We start from the raw sequence: 18686 nt of genomic DNA, 5'->3' as shown, positions 1-18686 counted from the left end.
CCAATAAGAAGGAGACTTATTTCTTGGCCCAAGCACGAGCAACAGACATTAGAACGGTGGAAATCTGTCCTTTGGTCTGATGAGTCCAAATTTGAGATTTTTGGTTCTAAACGTGGTGTCTTTGTGAGATGCAGAGTAGGTGAACGGATGATCTCTGCATGTGTGGTTACCACTGTGAAGCATTGAGGTGGTGGTGTGATGATGCTTTGCTGGTGACAGTCTGATTTAATTAAAATTCAAGGCACACTTATCCAGCACGGCTACCACAGCATTCTGTAGCGATACGTCATCCCGACTATCATTTATTTTCAACAGGACAATGACCCAACACACCTCCAGGCTGTGTAAGGTCTATTTGACCAAGAAGGAGAGTGATGAGTGCTGCATCAGATGACGTAACCTCCAAAATCCCCCGACCTCAACCCAAATTGAGATGGTTTGGGATGAGTTGGACCACAGAGTGAAGGAAAAGCAGCCAACAAATGCTCAGCACATGTGGGAACTCCAAGACTGTTGGAAAAGCATTCCAGGTGAAGCTGGTTGAGAGAATGCCAAGCGTGTGCAAAGCTGTCATCAAGGAAAAGGGGGGCTACTTTGAAGAATCTTAAATATATTTTGATTTGTTTAACACCTTTGGTCACTACATGATTTCATAAGTGTTATTTAATAGTTGATGTCTTCACAATTATTTTACAATAAAGAAAACCGTAAAAATAAACTTTTGACTGGTTCTGTATGTGTGTGTGTGTTTACCTTGAGTTCCACCCCAGCAGGCACTACGATGGGTCTGAAGGACAATGAGTGGGGGCAGATGGGAGTGATCATGATGGCCGGCACGTTGGGGTGGATCATGGAGGCTCCGGCCGCCACCGCGTACGCCGTGCTGCCCGTGGGAGTGGACACTATCACACCTGAGACAACACACAGACACTACTTTGAGTACAGCCCCAAAAACACTCAAGTGACACACGCCTACAAACACCAACAAGCTGAAAGCATTTCCAAAACTCAGTAAACCATTACCGAAGACAAGGGAAATACATCAGACCCTGAGAGGCTTCCAGAGAGGGAATTACTAGGCAGTAGTGAAGGACAGATGGGAGAGTTTGGTCTATGCTCTACTAACAAGGCGAGCTGCAGTCCAACAGTCTGCAGCACAAATAGACCATCAGTACCACTGGTGCTTGTTTGCACTCTGGGCTTGTACACAGGCAGTAAGCAGTAGCACAAACAATATGACGACCAGTTACAGCATCTAAACTCTAATACAACTTAAAATCAGAGCTGCATGAACAATAAAAGTGTATTATTAGTGAAACATCTAAGTGGGAAATAAAAGTGAAGCAGCCAAAACAGATGGGGTGAAATCCTTTAAACCAGTAGCAGCAGGTTGAGGAGTTTACTACTCACCGTCTCCCTGTACCGTGGTGATGAGGTGTCCGTCTAGGAAGAGGTCCACGTTGGAAAGGTAGGACGACGGGCCTCTGTCCACCACCACCTCATTTAGCACCTGTTGGACCAAAACACCCAGAGCCATGTTAACCAGAGATACTGCACTAGTCAAGTTGTTAGTCACTTTGGGAACCCTTTTTGAACACAGCCATATGTTATGACTTGTCAAAGTCCCCTCAGTAGGAAGTATGATGACACAACTCAAACATCCCACGCAGCTCACGTACATTAACTCCATGATGTGATAGGCCAAAATGGAAGCAAATAGCGTGGATTGTTAGAACCTTCAGAAAAACAGGGAAACCAATCCTTGTGAAGGATTACATCAAACAAATAAGGAGGAATTGAAACAAGCCCTGAACGATTGCTGCAACCCTACACACCCCAGAAAAGGTGGTACATTTCAAACTTCCTGGTGTTTTATCACCCCACTGGGATCTGTGGTCAGGCCTGTGGCAGTGGGAATATTACCAGAGGAAACGCCTCATGTCCGCTACATGCCCCCGATGACTGCATGTTTGTTCAACACGTCGCAACAATAGGTGAACACCCAGTGACCACACAGTAAAGACAATAAGCATGAGATGTGCCAAGTCATCATGATGCTAGGAACCTATTGTGGTACGAACCATAATACTAGGATGACATAACCAGCCAGGTGTATGGTGTAGAGCTCACCTGGTACTGCATGGATTTGCGGCTGCCCTCACTGTCACCGTTCGTCATGATGATGCCCTTCTTCACCACTCTCACCCGCAGGCGACTGCGCAGGATGATGGCGGTGTTACCTGCTCAGCAGAAACACACACCCCAAAAGAGAAACACACACACGTTAAACCAAAAGGAGCACAAAGAGGTTAACCTAGCTGCTAGAAATGAGAGCACAGCTCCTGTTATTGAAATTAGATAAGGCAGAGGCTAAAGGAAAACACAACGTACCCTCAATGATTTGGGTGACCTGAGACTGGTATGTGTCAAATTTGAAAGGTGTGAGGAAGCCCAGAGAACCCAGGTGGAAGGCCATAACAGGTGGAACGCTCTCCTGAAAACACAGGAGCATACGCACGCTATGGAATAAGCTAAATTGATACAAATCAATACACAACCAAGTTGAGGAATTATTTTAGTACAATTCACACAGAGTACACTCAAAAATGTATAAATCAATGTGTTTACTATACCACAAGATGTTAATATTGTAAATGTATACCTGGAAGAGTGACGATGCGTAAAGTAAGGTCCCATCTCCACCAAGACAGATGATGAAATCCACTCGATTGGAAATGTCATCGAGATCTGAACAGTGCATACAAACACATTAGGATCATGTCCGTAAGAGAAAGCAATACTACTTAAAGTTAGAGTTCCATAGACAATCCTGACACTACATCACTAGCTAGAGAGTCACACAGATCAATCTATCATCAATAAGGATTGTATTCACTAGGCACCAAATGAAAGAAAACAAACTAAAATAGGGAGGAACTAGGGAAAGGGCATACCTAGTCAGTTGGACAGCTGAATGCATTCAACCGAAATGTGTCTTCCGCATTTAACCCAACCCCTCTGAATCAGAGGTGCGGGGGGCTGCCTTAAATCAACACCAAGATTTTTCCACCTTGCCAGCTCAGGGATTCGAACCAGCGACCTTTTGGTTACTGGCCCACTCTTAACCGCTGGGCTACTTGCCACCCCTAACCTCTCCCATAAGATAATGCATACTCGTTTTCTGATGTAAATAAAAGTGCTACGGTGTGCACTAATCAATACAACCCAGGCCTCTGATGGCTAGTGGTCTCCTCACCTTCTCTGAAGGTACAGAACTTCTGGATGACGGCCCCAAAGCTCTCATCGCCCGCAATGGCTGTGTCCGCCAGGACCTTGCTCTCCACATAAACAATCATGTTTTTCTGCTAGAACAACGCACAAGTATAAACATATGCATTAGCAACATGCACATGTAATCACCCTTTAGAAGACGAACGGGTCGACAGGATGGAAAAAAAAAAAAAAAAGTTTACAAATTCTCAGTCACTAAAACCTCTGTTTTCAGGGACTTCATTGCAGACTTTAATGAAACGATATACCACACAGGTCGCTAAGGTGCAGAAAGCTATAATATGAGACTAGATGGACTCAGCAAAAAAAGGTGCAAATGTCCTACCTCTGTGAGAAAAACACACAGCTCTTTGAAAGGCTGCAGTAGACTGGCATCCTGGATCTTCTTGACGACAAGGACACTTTTGGGAGGCTTGTTCCACGTCAGCCTCTGACTGGCTGGGTCCTGAATGTGCCTGGATGGCGAGAACGACCACATTTAAATCAATACCTTTTCAAATGGTCATATTTGACTGGACAATTTGATCACTCATCATTTGATCAAAGGGATTGCAGCAATAAAGAGAAACATTGAAATGTTGTTCCTTAATATAGAGACATGCATGACTCATTGACCCAATCGGGCTTTCCAAAATGGTGGAGCACCATTTGTAAACATCCAGCTAAGAGCAATAGTTGACAAGTCATTGCTCACCTTGACATCTTGAGGTACAGTATGTAAATAAATAGTTTACACATTTGTAATTATATCATGGTTGCTCACTACTGTAACATGTAAGCGTTGTGGCTGTGGAACATTTCTGGTTTGGGCACGGTGAGCTCTCAATAGCCATGTTTTGAGCTCTTGTTGGCTCAGTGTTACTTCATACGGTTTGTGTTTGCCCAGTTGGATAAGAGGCAAGGCTGCTTAACACCTATCCTATTATTGGCCAGGGCTTAGTCTAGCAACATCAGAGTTCAAAAGGGTCAAGACAGGGACCAGTACATTTACATACTCATCACAGGGACCTCGCTTTCCAACCAAGGTGCAGGAATAACACCCCGATTAAGGGTACAGATTGTAAATGCTTTGGTGTCATAATTCTAGGGCTGGGAATTGCCAGGGCCCTCACGATACAATATTATCACAATACTAAGGTGCTGATACAATATATATTGCTATACGATGGTCCAAACATATTGCGCACCATATGTCTGCTGCATAGAGAGAAGAGAGCCATGAAAACGAGTTTTGATCAGTCATGGAAATAAGTGCTGAAAACAAATAGGCTCCCGATTTAAAAAATAAAATGGAGAACAAGCTATGAAGGAAAAATACTGGAGTTTGAGCAGGTACAGACAACAAGCTAAAAAAATAATATTGCGATAGTCAAAATTATTCCCCCATCACTACATAATAAGGAAGTATTTTTCTTGTCAACTTCCACTGTTGTATTAGTTTCATATTTCCAAAGTCATGTACATTTTTGAAGGTTTACAGATACACTTAAATACTTTATAAATTGTTACGCGGTAGAACTTGCACTTGCCATTTATTCAAAGTAAGGCTACTTGTAATTTATCATTACACTTGCCTGTGATTGGCTTTATCAGTCATTGTAGACTTTATGAGCTGGTTAGACATTACCTTAAGTGAAAACTCAAATAGCCAATTCAAACAAGAACCCAAACTAATCCACAAGTAGCCTAATTTAGGGAAAACCATAGTTAGGCCAAAGATGTTTTTTTAACTAAGCCAAGATAGACCACAGCCTGTCGTTTCCAATGGGAACAAATTAGTCAGTGTGCAGAACAAACGAGGTGGACGAGCTAGCGAGATCCTATTGGCCCATTCTAGCATGCAACTGCATATTTCTGTTAGGGAATGACTACTCTGATGTACGTGTGTGATACAATTCACCTTTGCACTCCTAAAGAACACTCCTAAAGTGTACAAAAAAAAACTTAGTCCACGCTGCTCATAACAGATTCTAGCTTTGGGAACAGAAAACTGTATTAAGATAAAATGTTTAAGTTGATGAGAAAACATGGAGAAGGTCGGCCAAAATCCATCTCCAACCACTGGGCTTCCTCTCACTACCATATTTGGTAGTGAGTGAAAACGCCAAGCGGATGCTTCACATTTACACAGCCAGTGAATGATCATTTTTCTGTGGTTAGGCTGTCTGTTGACCTTGTGCAAGATCTAAGTGTTCTTTTGAGATAAATGCTTCACATAGAAAATGTGTTAAAACAAAACTTACTGCCAACAATAGAAGACAATGCAGGTTAAAAATTCAGTCAAACATTACTGGCACCACCATGTTCCTGTTGAGAAACGCTGTCAGCAGACCGAGAGACAGAGGAACGAGAATATTCTTACCATTTCCACACTTTATTGTCGCTGTTCTCCAGTGCTTGCTGTTGCACACAGTGGTTGAATTTCATGTCTGCCTGCATGTGATGAGGCTTCTTCTAGCAGAGATGAGTGGAAGGCACTAACTGCCAGGTTTTGCCTTGCTACCTGATCTTCAGTCTACCGATTCCACAATCTAAAGCAAAACAATTCATTCTGCTCTGTAGTCTTCCCATGAGCTGTATTCAATATCTCCCCCTCATCAACACACCAGGAAAGCCAAACTAGTCCCTAATTCTTCTTGAATTGCTGTCCACACAGCAACGTCTAAAAGTTAAATCTCTATTCTGCCAGTCATCCAAACCGCTCACTCATCTTAAGACAGACCTGAAAGATGACATCACCACAAGTAACGCCCACAACCACTACAGACCTGCCCCTTTAAGGGAAGACTACCCTCTCATTGGCTAGCTGTGTTATGATATAGAACAATGTTCAAGTGGATTTTCCCCAGGTAGGCCAACCTAAAAGGTTTCCTAGGGCATATACAGTAAGAGCTAAATACTTTCAACTACCACATACTGGTATTTTGTTAAATAAAAGAAAAAAAGAGCCATCCTAAAACAAGAACCTGTCAAAGACTGCTCTTTGTCATACCAGATATATTAAGGGTGTGGATTATCTCTATAGTCCATCACTACACAGTCCCCAGTGTCTCTGCCGGTCTCTCTTACACACACACAAAGAAAAATGCCCTTCCTATTAGGGTTGGGTAGTTTAAATGGACACACCCACCCAGACAAGGAAATGGCTTACCAGGGAAAAGTTATAAAGGTGTTATTGCTTATAGCATTGAGTCATGAACAGACTAATTAATCCTAGACCCACCGTCTTCTGAACTTCATGCCATTTTAAAAAGGTAATTTCTCTGCCATTTTTTAAGTCATATCTCCCCCCAGTCCTGGACTTTTCCTAAATAAGTCTATTTAACACACTGACATTGTAAGAATTTCGATAACAAACAGAATGTGATAAACATTTTTAGGAGGACGTCAGTTGCCTGCCCAGCTGATAATGGCCCATCGAAACTAAACCAAAACAAATTTCACACATTTAATAACAGATGTTATCTATAGACAAGATTACCTTAATAATAGTCTGAGGGGTGACAATCAATTGTCAAATAGTGAATGAAGAGACCACACACACGTGTTCACCTCTCCAAGAGAAAACCCCTCTTCATTCCCAGTCATGGCTAATGAACCAATTAAACTAGAATAGCCAGGCCTAAACGAGTTCAATAGCCACACCCTTGGAGCATCTTATGATTCAATTTAAATATAGGCCTACACCATCATAAAGTAAGAAACATTATTATGCTAATAAAATGTATTTTGAAATAACAGAATAGCATATTTTGAGTTTAATCAACATGTAGAATCGCCGGGAAATGAATAGAAAATGCAGGCCGATGTTCTGTGGTCAGAGGAGAAAGGATGACCCCCCGCGCACGGTTGATGTTCATGTTTGTATGTCTTCCCTCTAAAGCACACTATCAACCTACACTGCTACTCAGTTATGTATTTATCAAGGAGTACTGGTAGGCAGTGGTGTAAAGTACTTAAGTAAAACTACTACTGAAGTCGTTTTTTGGGGGGGTATCTGTACTTCATTTATATTTTTTACTACATTCCTAAAGAAAATATTGTACGTTTTACTCCATACATTTTCCATAAGAACTCAAAGTACTAGTTACATCTTGAACGCTTAGCAAGACAAGAAACTGAAATTGATGCACTTATCAAGAGAACACGTGGTCATCCCTACTGCCTATGGTCTGGCGGATAAACTAAACACAAATGCATCTTTTGTAAATAATGGTCTGAGGGTTGGAGTGTGCCCCTGGCTAGAAGTAAAAATAAGAAAATGATGAAGTCTGGTTCGCTTAATATATGGAATTTGAAATGTATCCTTTTACTTTTGATACTTAAGTAAATGTAAAACCAAATCCTTTTAGACTTTTACTGAAGTAGTATTTTACTTGGTGACTCACCTTTTTAATAGAAAGTTACTCAAGTAAAATTATAATTTTACTCAAGTATGACAATTGAGTACTTTTCCCAACACTGCTGATAGGCAGGCTGTATCAGTTTTATAGGCTCTCTCTGCTACTTATAGCCAGCCCAGAGGCTTTGCACCTGAGGATGCTGATCCAATCTAATTCTATTTGTCACATGCGACAAATACAACAGGTGTAGACTATCTTGGAACGCTTACTTACGAGCCTTCTCCCAACAATGCAGAGTTAAGAACATTTAGACAAATTTGCTACAAAATAAGTAAATAGTAACAATAAAATAACAATAATGAGACGAAATACAAAGAGTACTGGTACCTAGTCAATGTGAAGTGGTACAAGGTAGTTGAGGTAATATGTAGATGTAGGTAGGGATAAAAGTGACTAGGCAATCAGGATAGATAAACAGTGCAGCAGCATGGTACGTAAAGAGTGTGAAAGTGTATATATGTAAGTGTGTGGTGTCAATATGCATGTGTGTGTGAACGTACGTAGTCACATTTCATCCATTATTGCTGCTTAAAGCAGACAGTATAATAACCAAGTTACATGACGGCCCGAGTCAAGGGCCAAGGAAGGCTCTGGCCAATCTAAGGGGCAGCCAAACTGCTTTGGTAAGAGTCTTTCATGAGCTGTATGCAGACTATCCCATAATGTGTGATCTTGGCCTGTATCCACAAAGCACCTGAGAGTTGAAAACCAGTCGTAAGTGCTGAGAAGAGATATTTTAATTATACTCCTATGGGTAAAAATAAAAACTAAGCCTGAAGCCTATTCGGCAGATATTGAGGAGCCCTCATGAGCTTTCCATTAAGAGTTACCAGCAGAATTCTTGATTATCGATAAGGCAGTAAGTGAGCGTTTCAGGCACCATACAGGCAATTGATTTGGAATAATATCTGTATATTTCTGTATGATCAACCCATAAAAGGAAATATCTATGTGACCCCAAACTTGGTAACGGTAGTGTACATGCAACATAATATCCCACACTTTTGACAATGACTTGAAGGTATAGTTCACATGATATACCGTCACATCACACTTGTGTTTCGATTTAATTCAACTACACCATGTATCACTATTCCATGGTGTCCCTTTGGAACGTAAAATCACAAAATCTACAGCCGGCGATGACTCCTCGCAATTGTTGCAAATTATGGGGAATAACCAATGTCAGAGCATAATAACATTTTCCACAATCTCAAATTGTCTTGTTCACCAGCTGAGAAACTTTAACGAATAGATTTTTACTCCGAGTGTCTGACCAGTGTCTTAAAGGCCCAGTGTAGTCAAAAAAGTAATTGTCCTGTGTTTTACACTACATGACCAAAAGTAAGTGGACACTTGCTCCTCGAACATCTCATTGCAAAATCACAGGCACCCCCCTTTGCTGCTATAACAGCCTCCACTCTTCTGATAAGGCTTTCCCACTAGATGTTGGAATGGAGGCAAGTCCCCACAGCAGCCACAGTGAGGTCGGGGGCGATTCGGCCTGGCTTGCAGTCGACTTTCCAGTTCATCCCAAAGGTGTTCGATGGAGTTGAGGTCAGGGCTCTGTGCAGGCTAGTCAAGATCTTCTACACAAAACATCTTGACAAAACATTTCTGTATGAACCTTGCATGGAACTTGGTAGTGAGTGCTGCAACCGAGGACAAATTATTTTTAGCACTGCTTCAGCACAGTGGTCCCATTCTTCAAGCCTGTGTGGCCTACCACGATGCAGCAGAGATGTCTAGGTGCAACAACATTTCCAATTCACAATAACAGCACTTACAGTTGAACAGGGAAGCTCTAACAGGGCAGAAATTTGACAAACTGACTTGTTGGAAAGGTATAGGATGCCACGTTGAAAGTCACTGAGCTCTTCAGTAAGGCCATTCTACTGCCAAAATGTTTGTCTATGGGGATTGTATGGCTGGATGCTCAATTTTAGACACCGGTCAGCAACGGGTGTGGCTGAAATAGCCGAATCCACTAATTTGAAGGGTTGTCCACATACTTCGGTACACAGTACCTTCGGAAAAGTATTCCTACCCCTTGATTTTCTACATTGCTACGTTACAGCCTTATTCTAAAATGAATTAAATAAAAATCCTCAGCAATCTACACACAATACCCAATAATGACAAAGCAAAAACAGGTTTAGAAATCTTTGCAAATGTTTAAAAAAAAATCTGGCCCTTTGCTATGAGACTCGAAATTAAGCTCAAGTGCATCCTGTATCCATTGATCATACTTGAGATGTTATTACAACTTGATAGGAGTCCACTTGTGGTAAATTCAACTGATTGGGCATAATTTGGAAAGGCACACCTGTCTATATAAAGATCAGTTGACAGTGCATGTCAGAGCAAAAACCAAGCCATGAGGTCGAAGGAACTGTCCGTAGAGCTGGCCGCCCGGCCAAACTGAGCAATAGGGGGAGAAAGGCCTTGGTCAGGGAGGTGACAAAGAACCCGATGGTCACACCGACACAGCTCCTCTGTGGAGATGGGAGAACCTTCCAGAATGACAGCCATCTCTGCAGCACTCCACCAATCAGGCCTTTATGGTAGTGGCTAGACGGAAGCCACTCCTCAGTAAAAAGGCACATGACAGCCAGCTTACAGTTTGCCAAAAGGCATCTAAAGACTGACCATGAGAAACAAGATTCTCTGGTCTGATGAAACCAAGATTTAACTCTTTGGCCTGAATGCCACATGTCACATCTGGAGGGAACCTAGCACCATCCTCACGGTGAAGCATGGTGGTGGCAGAATCCTGCGGTGGGGATGTTTTTCAGCGGCAGGGACTGGTAGACTAGTCAGGATCGAGGCAAAGATGAATGGAACAAAGTACAGAGAGATCCTTGTTGAAAACCTACTACAGAGCTCTCAGGACCTCAGACTGGGGCAAAGGTTCACCTTCCAACAAGACAACAACCCTAAGCACACAGCCAAGACAACGCAGGAGTGGCTTCGGGACAAGTCTCTGAATATCCTTGAGTGACCCAGCCAGGGAGGGACTTGAACCAGATCGAACATCTTAGAGACCTGAAAATAGCTGAATAGCGACGCTCCCCATCCAACCTGATAGAGCTTGAGAAGATCTGCAGTGAAGAATGGGAGAAACTCCCCAAATACAGGAGTGCCAAGCTTGTGGTGTTATAACCAGGAAGAGTCGAGGGTGTAATCACTGCCAAAGGTGCTTCAACAAATTACTGAGTAAGGGGTCTGAATACCCATTTTTGCTTTGTCATTATGGGGTATTGTGTGTCGCTTGAGGGAAAAACATGTATTTCATCCATTTTAGAATAAGGCTGTAACCTAACAAAATGTGGAAAAAGTCAAGGGGTCTGAATACTTCATGAAGGTACTGGGTGTGTGTGTATATACAAATAAAAGTTGAAGTCAGAAGTTTACATACACCTTAGCCAAATACATTTAAACTCAGTTTCGCAATTCCTCACATTTAATCCTAGTAAAAATGTAATGTCTCAAGTCAGTTAGGATCACAACTTTATTTTAAGAATGTGAAATGTCAGAATAGAGAAAATGACTTATTTCAGCTTTTATTTCTTTCATCACATTCCCAGTGGGTCAGAAGTTTACATACACTCAATTAGTATTTGGTAGCATTGCCTTTACATTGTTTTACTTGGGTCAAGCGTTTCAGGTAGCCTTCCACAAGCTTCCCACAATAAGTTGGGTGAATTTTGGCCCATTCCTCCTGACAGAGCTGGTGTAACTGAGTCAGGTTTGTAGGCCTCCTTGCTCACACAGGCTTTTTCAGTTCTGCCCACACATTTTCTATAGGATTGAGGTCAAGGATTTGTGATGGCCACTCCAATACCTTGACTTTGTTGTCCTGAATACCTTTTGCCACAACTTTAGAAGTATGCTTGGGGTCATTGTCCATTTGAAAGACCCATTTGCAACCAAGCTTTAACTTCCCCCTATTTCCTCCAAACAGAACGACAGTCATTATGGCCAAACAGTTCTATTTTTGCTTCATCAGACCATTGTGCAAAAAGTACTATCTTTGTCCCCATGTGCAGTTTCAAACCGTAGTCTGGCTTTATGGCATTTTTTGAGCAGTGGCTTCTTCCTTGCTGAGCAGCCTTTCAGGTTGTCGATATATGACTTGTTTTACTGTGGATATAGATATTTTTGAACCCGTTTCCTCCAGCATCATCACAAGGTCCTTTGCTGTTGTTCTGGGATTGATTTGCACTTTTCGCACCAGGAGACAGAAGGCCTCTACTTCCTGAGCGGTATGACAGCTGCGTGGTCCCATGGTGTTTTACTTGCGTACTATTGTTTGTACAGATGAACGTGGTACCTTCAGGTGTTTGGACTCTACTCAGCAAACTGGATTCAGTCTATCACAGTGCCAGCCGTTTTGTTACCAAAGCCCCTTATACCACCCACCACTGCGACCTGTATGCTCTAGTCAGCTGGCCCTCGCTACATATTCGTCCCCAGACCCACTGGCTCCAGGTCATCTATAAGATTTTTCTAGGTAAAGCTCCGCTTCATCTCAGCTAACAATAACAACACCCCCACGTAGCACGCGCTCCAGCAGGTATATCTCACTGGTTATCCCCAAAGCCAACATCTCCTTTTGCCACCTTTCCTTTCAGTTCTCTGCTGCCAGTGACTGGAACGAATTGCAAAAATCACTGAAGATGGAGACTTACATTTCCCTCACTAACTTTAAACATCAGCTATCTGAGCAGCTAACCAATCGCTACAGCTGTACATAGTCCATCTGTAAATAGCCCACCCAATCTACCTACCACATCCCCATATTGTTTTTATATACTTTTCTGCTCTTTTGCACACCAGTATTTCTACTTGCACATCATCATCTGCTCATTTATCACTCCAGTGTTAATCTGCTAAAATGTCATTAGTTCGCTACTATGGCCTATTTATTGCCTACCTCCTCACGCCATTTGCACAAACTGTATACAGCGAGAGCATACAGGTCGTGGTGGGTAATATATGGGGCTTTGGTGACAGAACGGATGGCACCGTGATAGACTGCATCCAATTTGCTGAGTGGAGTGTTGGAGGCAATTTTGTAAATGACATCGCCTAAGTCAAGGATCGGTAGGATAGTCTGTTTTACAAGGGTATGTTTGGCAGCATGAGTGAAGGAGGCTTTGATGCGAAATAGGAAGCCGATTCTAGATTTAATTTTGGATTGGAGATAAGTAATGTGAGTCTGGAAGGAGAGTTTACAGTCTAGCCAGACACCTAGGTATTTATAGTTGTCCACATATTTTAAGTCAGAACCAGAGTAGTGATGCTAGTCGGGCGGGCGGGTGCGGGCAGCGATCGTTTGAAGAGCATGCATTTCGTTTTACTACCATTTAAGAGCAGTTGGAGGCCACGGAAGGAGTGTTGTATGGCATTGAAGCTCGTTTGGAGGTTTGTTAATTAACCGTGTCCAAAGAAGGGCCAGATTTATATAGAAGCGGGCTAATCACTTGACCGGCTCTCTGTTCTGTCATAGATCCATCTTCAGCATGGGAAAGCTGCAGAGTATAACCTTAACCATGTTATGTCGGTTGACAAACAAAGCTTGACCCCAATGGAATGGAGAAGACTTTACTTATTGGATGCAGGTGAACAGTCCATGTTGTCTGACTGGTTCAGTGTAATTAGAAATGAAAAAGGTTTCCACTTGAGTCCAAATACCATTTAGGAGTCATTCCCGACAATGGGGAGATTCAAAACTATTTTGGCCCTCAGTGATCCAAGTTTCTTACATCAGGCAATTTATATTGAGTTATGGTTTGGATTCAATTATGTTATACATCATAAATCTTAAGCACAGGAACTTGCACCAATCAATAGCAGCAGACAAAAGCATGGCATGGTTCTGACTTCCTTCTAAGGCGACGTTAACAAAATGAGTTTTTCTTCAATAACTATTTAGCTGGAAGAGATTTTATCCAGAATATATAGTTAATGAAATATCAAGTCAGGGTGGAGTGTAGTCAATTTTAGATTTTTATGGCTAATAATTGATTTAACTACTGCTCGAAAAAGCATGCACAAAACAATTACTCAATACATTCTAATTAACTGTGTGGAAAATAAGTGACTCTTCCCCCCCCAAAAGTTGGTAAGAATCACAAGCACCATGCGTAATTTAAAAACATCCGTTGTTAGGGACTTACATGACTGCGTGTGGATTCTGCAGCATACATGCTTTCGGTCCAAAAGTGGTCACAGGACTTGGTCCATGTAGAGACTGATTTCTCCTGAAACATTTGAATGACAAAGAGAAACAGGTGATTAGTTTTATACTGATAACAACCTAAATTAAAATAATTCCAGTAGTCTGGTCTTTCTCAATTCAAACCCTTCTGGTTCCTCGGCTGTGTTTAGGTGAAAATAGCTACTTAAAAAAAAAAAAAGGTCAGAAAGTAATAGCTATACACTACCAGTCAAAAGTTTTAGAACACCTACTCATTCAAGGGTTTCTTTATTTTTGACATTGTAGAATAGTGAAGACATCAAAACTATGAAATAGCACATATGGAATCATGTAGTACCCCAAAAAGTGCTAAACAAAAAGAGATTCTTCAAAGTAGCCCCCCTTTGCCTTGACAGCTTTGCACACTCGTGGCATTCTCTAAACAAGCTTCACCTGGAATGCTTTTCCAACAGTCTTGGAGTTTAAATTCTATATATTGATTATCCGAAACATACAATATACTTGCAGTGAAGCCGCTCAACAACTACACCATACCAGTCATACAACAGATTCCCATTCAGAGCGACACACAGAAGCATCCAGGGTCAATGCCCTGCTCAAGGGCACATAGAAAGATCTCCCACCAGAACAAAAAACTTTAACCCTAACCCCCCAAGATCCCCCCACAGATCGCCAATATCTGTCCCTCAACCATACAAGACCCCTCCCACAGCCCCCCCAAGAAGAAAAAAATAAGAATATCCATTCCCCACCCCCAAGAACCCCCAAATGCACCAACAACCAAGATAATGAACTACAGAGAAAAAAGGAAGAGACAGAAGAAAACAGCAAACAATGCAAAGAAAATGTATATAAAAAAACAAACATGTAAAACAAAGGACATCAAGGACAACTGTATATGTTTGTGTGCATGTCTGGCACTATTACATGCAGTGTGTTCTAATATGCGTTTATTTGAATGAGAGTGTGTGTATTTGCATGTGTACAAACACCTGCACGGCATCAGCCTCAGGCAAACCGGCATTAGCTGTAAAAACACTGCTCCTCAGTGTCATTCAAACATAATAAAATTGTTTTATTTTGACGTAATTTTTTACTTTAAATATTTGATCATTCCATCTCCCGCACTGCAACTCCACTCCCACTTGTTTCCAAATCCACGTCCCAACCCACCTCTCTCTGCTGGCCACCTTAAGATTTATACGCAACACATACCTTTCAACTATGCTATGATGTTTAACGTACAATTCCAATCTAATCGAACCCACAGATTGCGAGTTGAAGAGAAATACTTTTACTAAGAATATTAGTAATTGACTGACCCGATCTCTCCAGAGCTCCTAACAGTACGATTTCTAGGGTCAATTTTTTTAACCTGAGACCAGAAACAGGCTACCTGAGGGCAATACCAAAATAAATGGTCTATAGATTCTGTATCCTCACAACAAAATCTGCAGAGCTTCGATGATTTTATGCCCCAAATATTCAACATTTTTTTGGCGGCAAGAATTCTATGTAATAATTTTAGCTGAAAAGCACAAAGTCTTGAATCTTGCGTTGTTTTATATATCAACTCATACACACTGTATCATGGACTACGTACATCAAATCTCTTCCCAACTATTTTGCAATCTGTATGGCACAGTTGTCAACCAGCACATTTGAGTTGAGCCATAATAAACTCGGCAAAAAAAAGGAATGTCCTCTCACTGTCAACTGCTTTTATTTTCAACAAACTTAACATGTTATATTCATACAAATATTTACACAAGATTCAACACCTGAGACAAACTGAACAAGTTCCACAGACATGTGACTAACAGAAATGGAATAATGTGTCCCTGAACAGAGGGGGGAGGGGCAGTGCATCTCCTCCTCATGGACTGCACCTGATTTGCCATTTCTTGCTGTGAGATGTTACCCCACTCTTCTACCAAGGCACCTGCAAGTTCCCGGACATTTCTGGGGGGGAATGGCCCTAGCCCTCACCCTCCGATCGAACAGGTCCCCGAGGTGCTCAATGGGATTGAGATCCGGGGTCTTCGCTGGCCATGGCAGAACACTTACATTCCTGTCTTGCAGGAAATCACACACATAATGAGCAGTATGGCTGGTGGCATTGTCATGCTGGAGGGTCATGTCAGGATGAGCCTGCAGGAAGGGTATCACATGAGGGAGGAGAATGTCTTCCCTGTAACACACAACGTTGAGATTGCCTGCAATGACAATAAGCTCAGTCCGACAATGCTGTGACAACGCCCACAGGCCATGACGGACCCTCCACCTCGTTCGTGGGATTATTAGGATGTACCGATCCTGTGCAGGTACACGTGGTCTGCCACTGCGAGTATGATCAGCTGTCCATCCCGTCTCCCTGTAGCGCCGTCTTACGCGTCTCACAGTAGACATTGCAATTTATTGCCCTGGCCACATCTGCAGTCCTCACGCCTCCTTGCAGCACGCCTAAGGCACATTCACGCAGATGAGCAGGGACCCTGGGCATCTTTCTTGGTGTTTTTCAGAGTCCGTAGAAAGGCCTCATTGGTGTCCTAAGTTTTCATAACTGTAACCTTAATTGCTGTTAGTGTCTTAACGACCGTTCCACAGGTGCATGTTCATTAATTGTTTATGGTTCATTGAACAAGCATGGGAAACATTGTTTACAATGAAGATCTGTGAAGTTATTTGGATTTTTACTAATTATCTTTGAAAGACAGGGTCCTAACAAAGGGACGTTTCTTTTTTTGCTGAGTTTTTGTTCTCTTTTCAGGGGGATGAAATTGAAAATTGGAGCCAGGTCTGCAAAGCTAATTTTCAATTTATCGAAAATGAGACATGGCAATCTGTACAAAGGCAAAAAGGTAATTAAACAATGGATGAGCTTTTCTTAGTAAAACGTTTGAATAAGTGAAGCTTTCATATTTAAACATTCTTGAAGGAGTTCCCACATATGCTGAGCACTTCTTGGCTGCTTTTCCTTCACTCTGCAGTCCAACTCATCCCAGAACATCTCAACTGGGTTGAGGTCTGGTGATTGTGGAAGCCAGGTCATCTGATGCAGCTCTCCATCACTCTCCTTCTTGGTCAAATAGCCCTTACACAGCCTGCAGGTGTGTTGGGTAATTGTCCTGTTGAAAATAAATGATAGTCCCATTAAGCGCAAAAAAGACGGGATGGCGTGTCGCTGCAGAATGCTGTGGTAGCCATGCTGGTTATGTGTGCTTTGAATTATAAATAAATCACAGATAAATCAGTGTCACCAGCAAAGCACCCCCACACCATAAAACCTCCACCATGCTTTACGGTGGGAAATACACATGAGATGATCATCCGTTCAGACACACACACCTCTCACAAAGACATGTAGGTTGAAACCAGAAATCTCAAATTTTGAAAAATGTCCTCCGGTCTGATGTCCATTGCTCATGTTTCTTGGCCAAAGCAAGTCTTCTTTTTAGTGTTCTTTAGTAGTGCTTTCTTCGTAGCAATTCGACCATGAAGGCCTGATTCATGCGGTCTCCTCTGAACAGTTGATGTTGAGATGTGTCCGTTACTTGAACTCTGAAGCATTTATTTGGGCTGCAATTTCTGAGGTTGGTAACTAACTTATCCTCTGCAGCAGAGTTAACTCTTCCTTTCCTATGGGGGTCCTCATGATATCCAGTTTCATCAAAGTTCTTGAAATGTTCCGTATAACTGACCTTCATCTCTTAAAGTAATGATGGGCAGTCGTTTCTCTTTGCTTATTTGAGCTGTTCTTGCCACAATATGGACTTGGTCTTTTACCAAATAGGGCTCTCCCTGCATACACCCCCCCCCCTCCACCTTGTCACAACACAACTGACTGGATCAAACGCATTAACGCATTCCACAAATTAACTTAAGGCACACCTATCAACTGAAATGCATTCCAGGTAACGACCCCATGAAGCTGGTTGGGAGAATTCCAAGAGTGAGCAAAGCTGTCATTTAGACAAAGGGTGGCTATTTTTTATTTAATCTTTATTTAACCAGGTAGGCAAGTTGAGAACAAGTTCTCATTTACAACTGCTACCTGGCCAAGATAAAGCAAAGCAGTTCGACACATATAACAGAGTTACACATGGAGTAAAACAAACATACAGTCAATAATACAGTAGAAAAATAAGTCCATATACAATGTGAGCAATGAGGTGAGATAAGGGAGGTAAAGGCAATAAATAGGCCATGGTGGTGAAGTAAATACAATATAGCAATTCAGACACGAATGGTAGATTTGAGTATGCAAAGTAGAAATACTGGGGTGCAAAGGAGCAAAATAAATAAATACAGTGCGGGAAGAGGTAGTTGTTTGGGCTATGTACAGGTGCAGTGTATTTGAAGAACCTCAAATATTTTGATTTGTTGAACACTTTTCTGGTTACTACATGATTCCGTGTGTTACTTCATAGTTTTGATGTCCTCACTATTATTCTGCAATGTAGAAAAGAAAAACTCTTGAATAAGTAGGTGAGTATGTGTTAACTTTTGCACGGTAGTATAAATGTGTTGAGACACCTCAGGATGCCTTTTCAAAATAATTTATGAAACCTCAAACCATGAGAAGAATGAATACTAAGCCCTGGGTCTGTTAGTTTGTTATGAAACAAAGTACCCATCCTGCATAGGCTAGGCCTACATTTTCAATATCCCCTCATTTACAATGAGAGGTTGCAAAATAATTGCCGCTCTAATTATTATATTTTGACAATTCTACTGCAATTTTCAGGAGACGTTGGAAGCTATTAACA

The 18686-nt window shown here is 41.9% G+C and overlaps 1 protein-coding gene across 4 annotated transcripts in view; it reads right to left on the bottom strand.

The window, feature by feature from the left end:
* nadka (NAD kinase a) overlaps positions 1–18686 on the bottom strand; it is a 36444-nt gene that overhangs the window by 5230 nt on the left and 12528 nt on the right. The window contains exons 3-10 of one of the 4 annotated variants that reach the window (XM_020458876.2): positions 13877–13960; positions 3617–3746; positions 3257–3365; positions 2663–2748; positions 2392–2494; positions 2131–2240; positions 1411–1510; positions 754–911 (exon numbers count right to left, since the gene is read on the bottom strand). In XM_020458876.2, the coding sequence (XP_020314465.1) occupies positions 754–911; positions 1411–1510; positions 2131–2240; positions 2392–2494; positions 2663–2748; positions 3257–3365; positions 3617–3746; positions 13877–13960 (880 nt within the window). Of the gene's footprint in view, positions 1–753; positions 912–1410; positions 1511–2130; positions 2241–2391; positions 2495–2662; positions 2749–3256; positions 3366–3616; positions 3747–5653; positions 5982–13876; positions 13961–18686 lie in introns of those variants that run through there. The other 3 variants (XM_020458877.2, XM_020458878.2, XM_020458879.2) reach the window with 3 other exon arrangements.

The sequence above is a fragment of the Oncorhynchus kisutch genome, linkage group LG24 (genome assembly GCF_002021735.2).
Source record: "Oncorhynchus kisutch isolate 150728-3 linkage group LG24, Okis_V2, whole genome shotgun sequence".
NCBI classification, from domain to species: Eukaryota; Metazoa; Chordata; class Actinopteri; order Salmoniformes; family Salmonidae; genus Oncorhynchus; species Oncorhynchus kisutch.
Note: the sequence above shows the minus strand (reverse complement) of the source record. Positions and strands in the feature narration are given on the sequence as shown.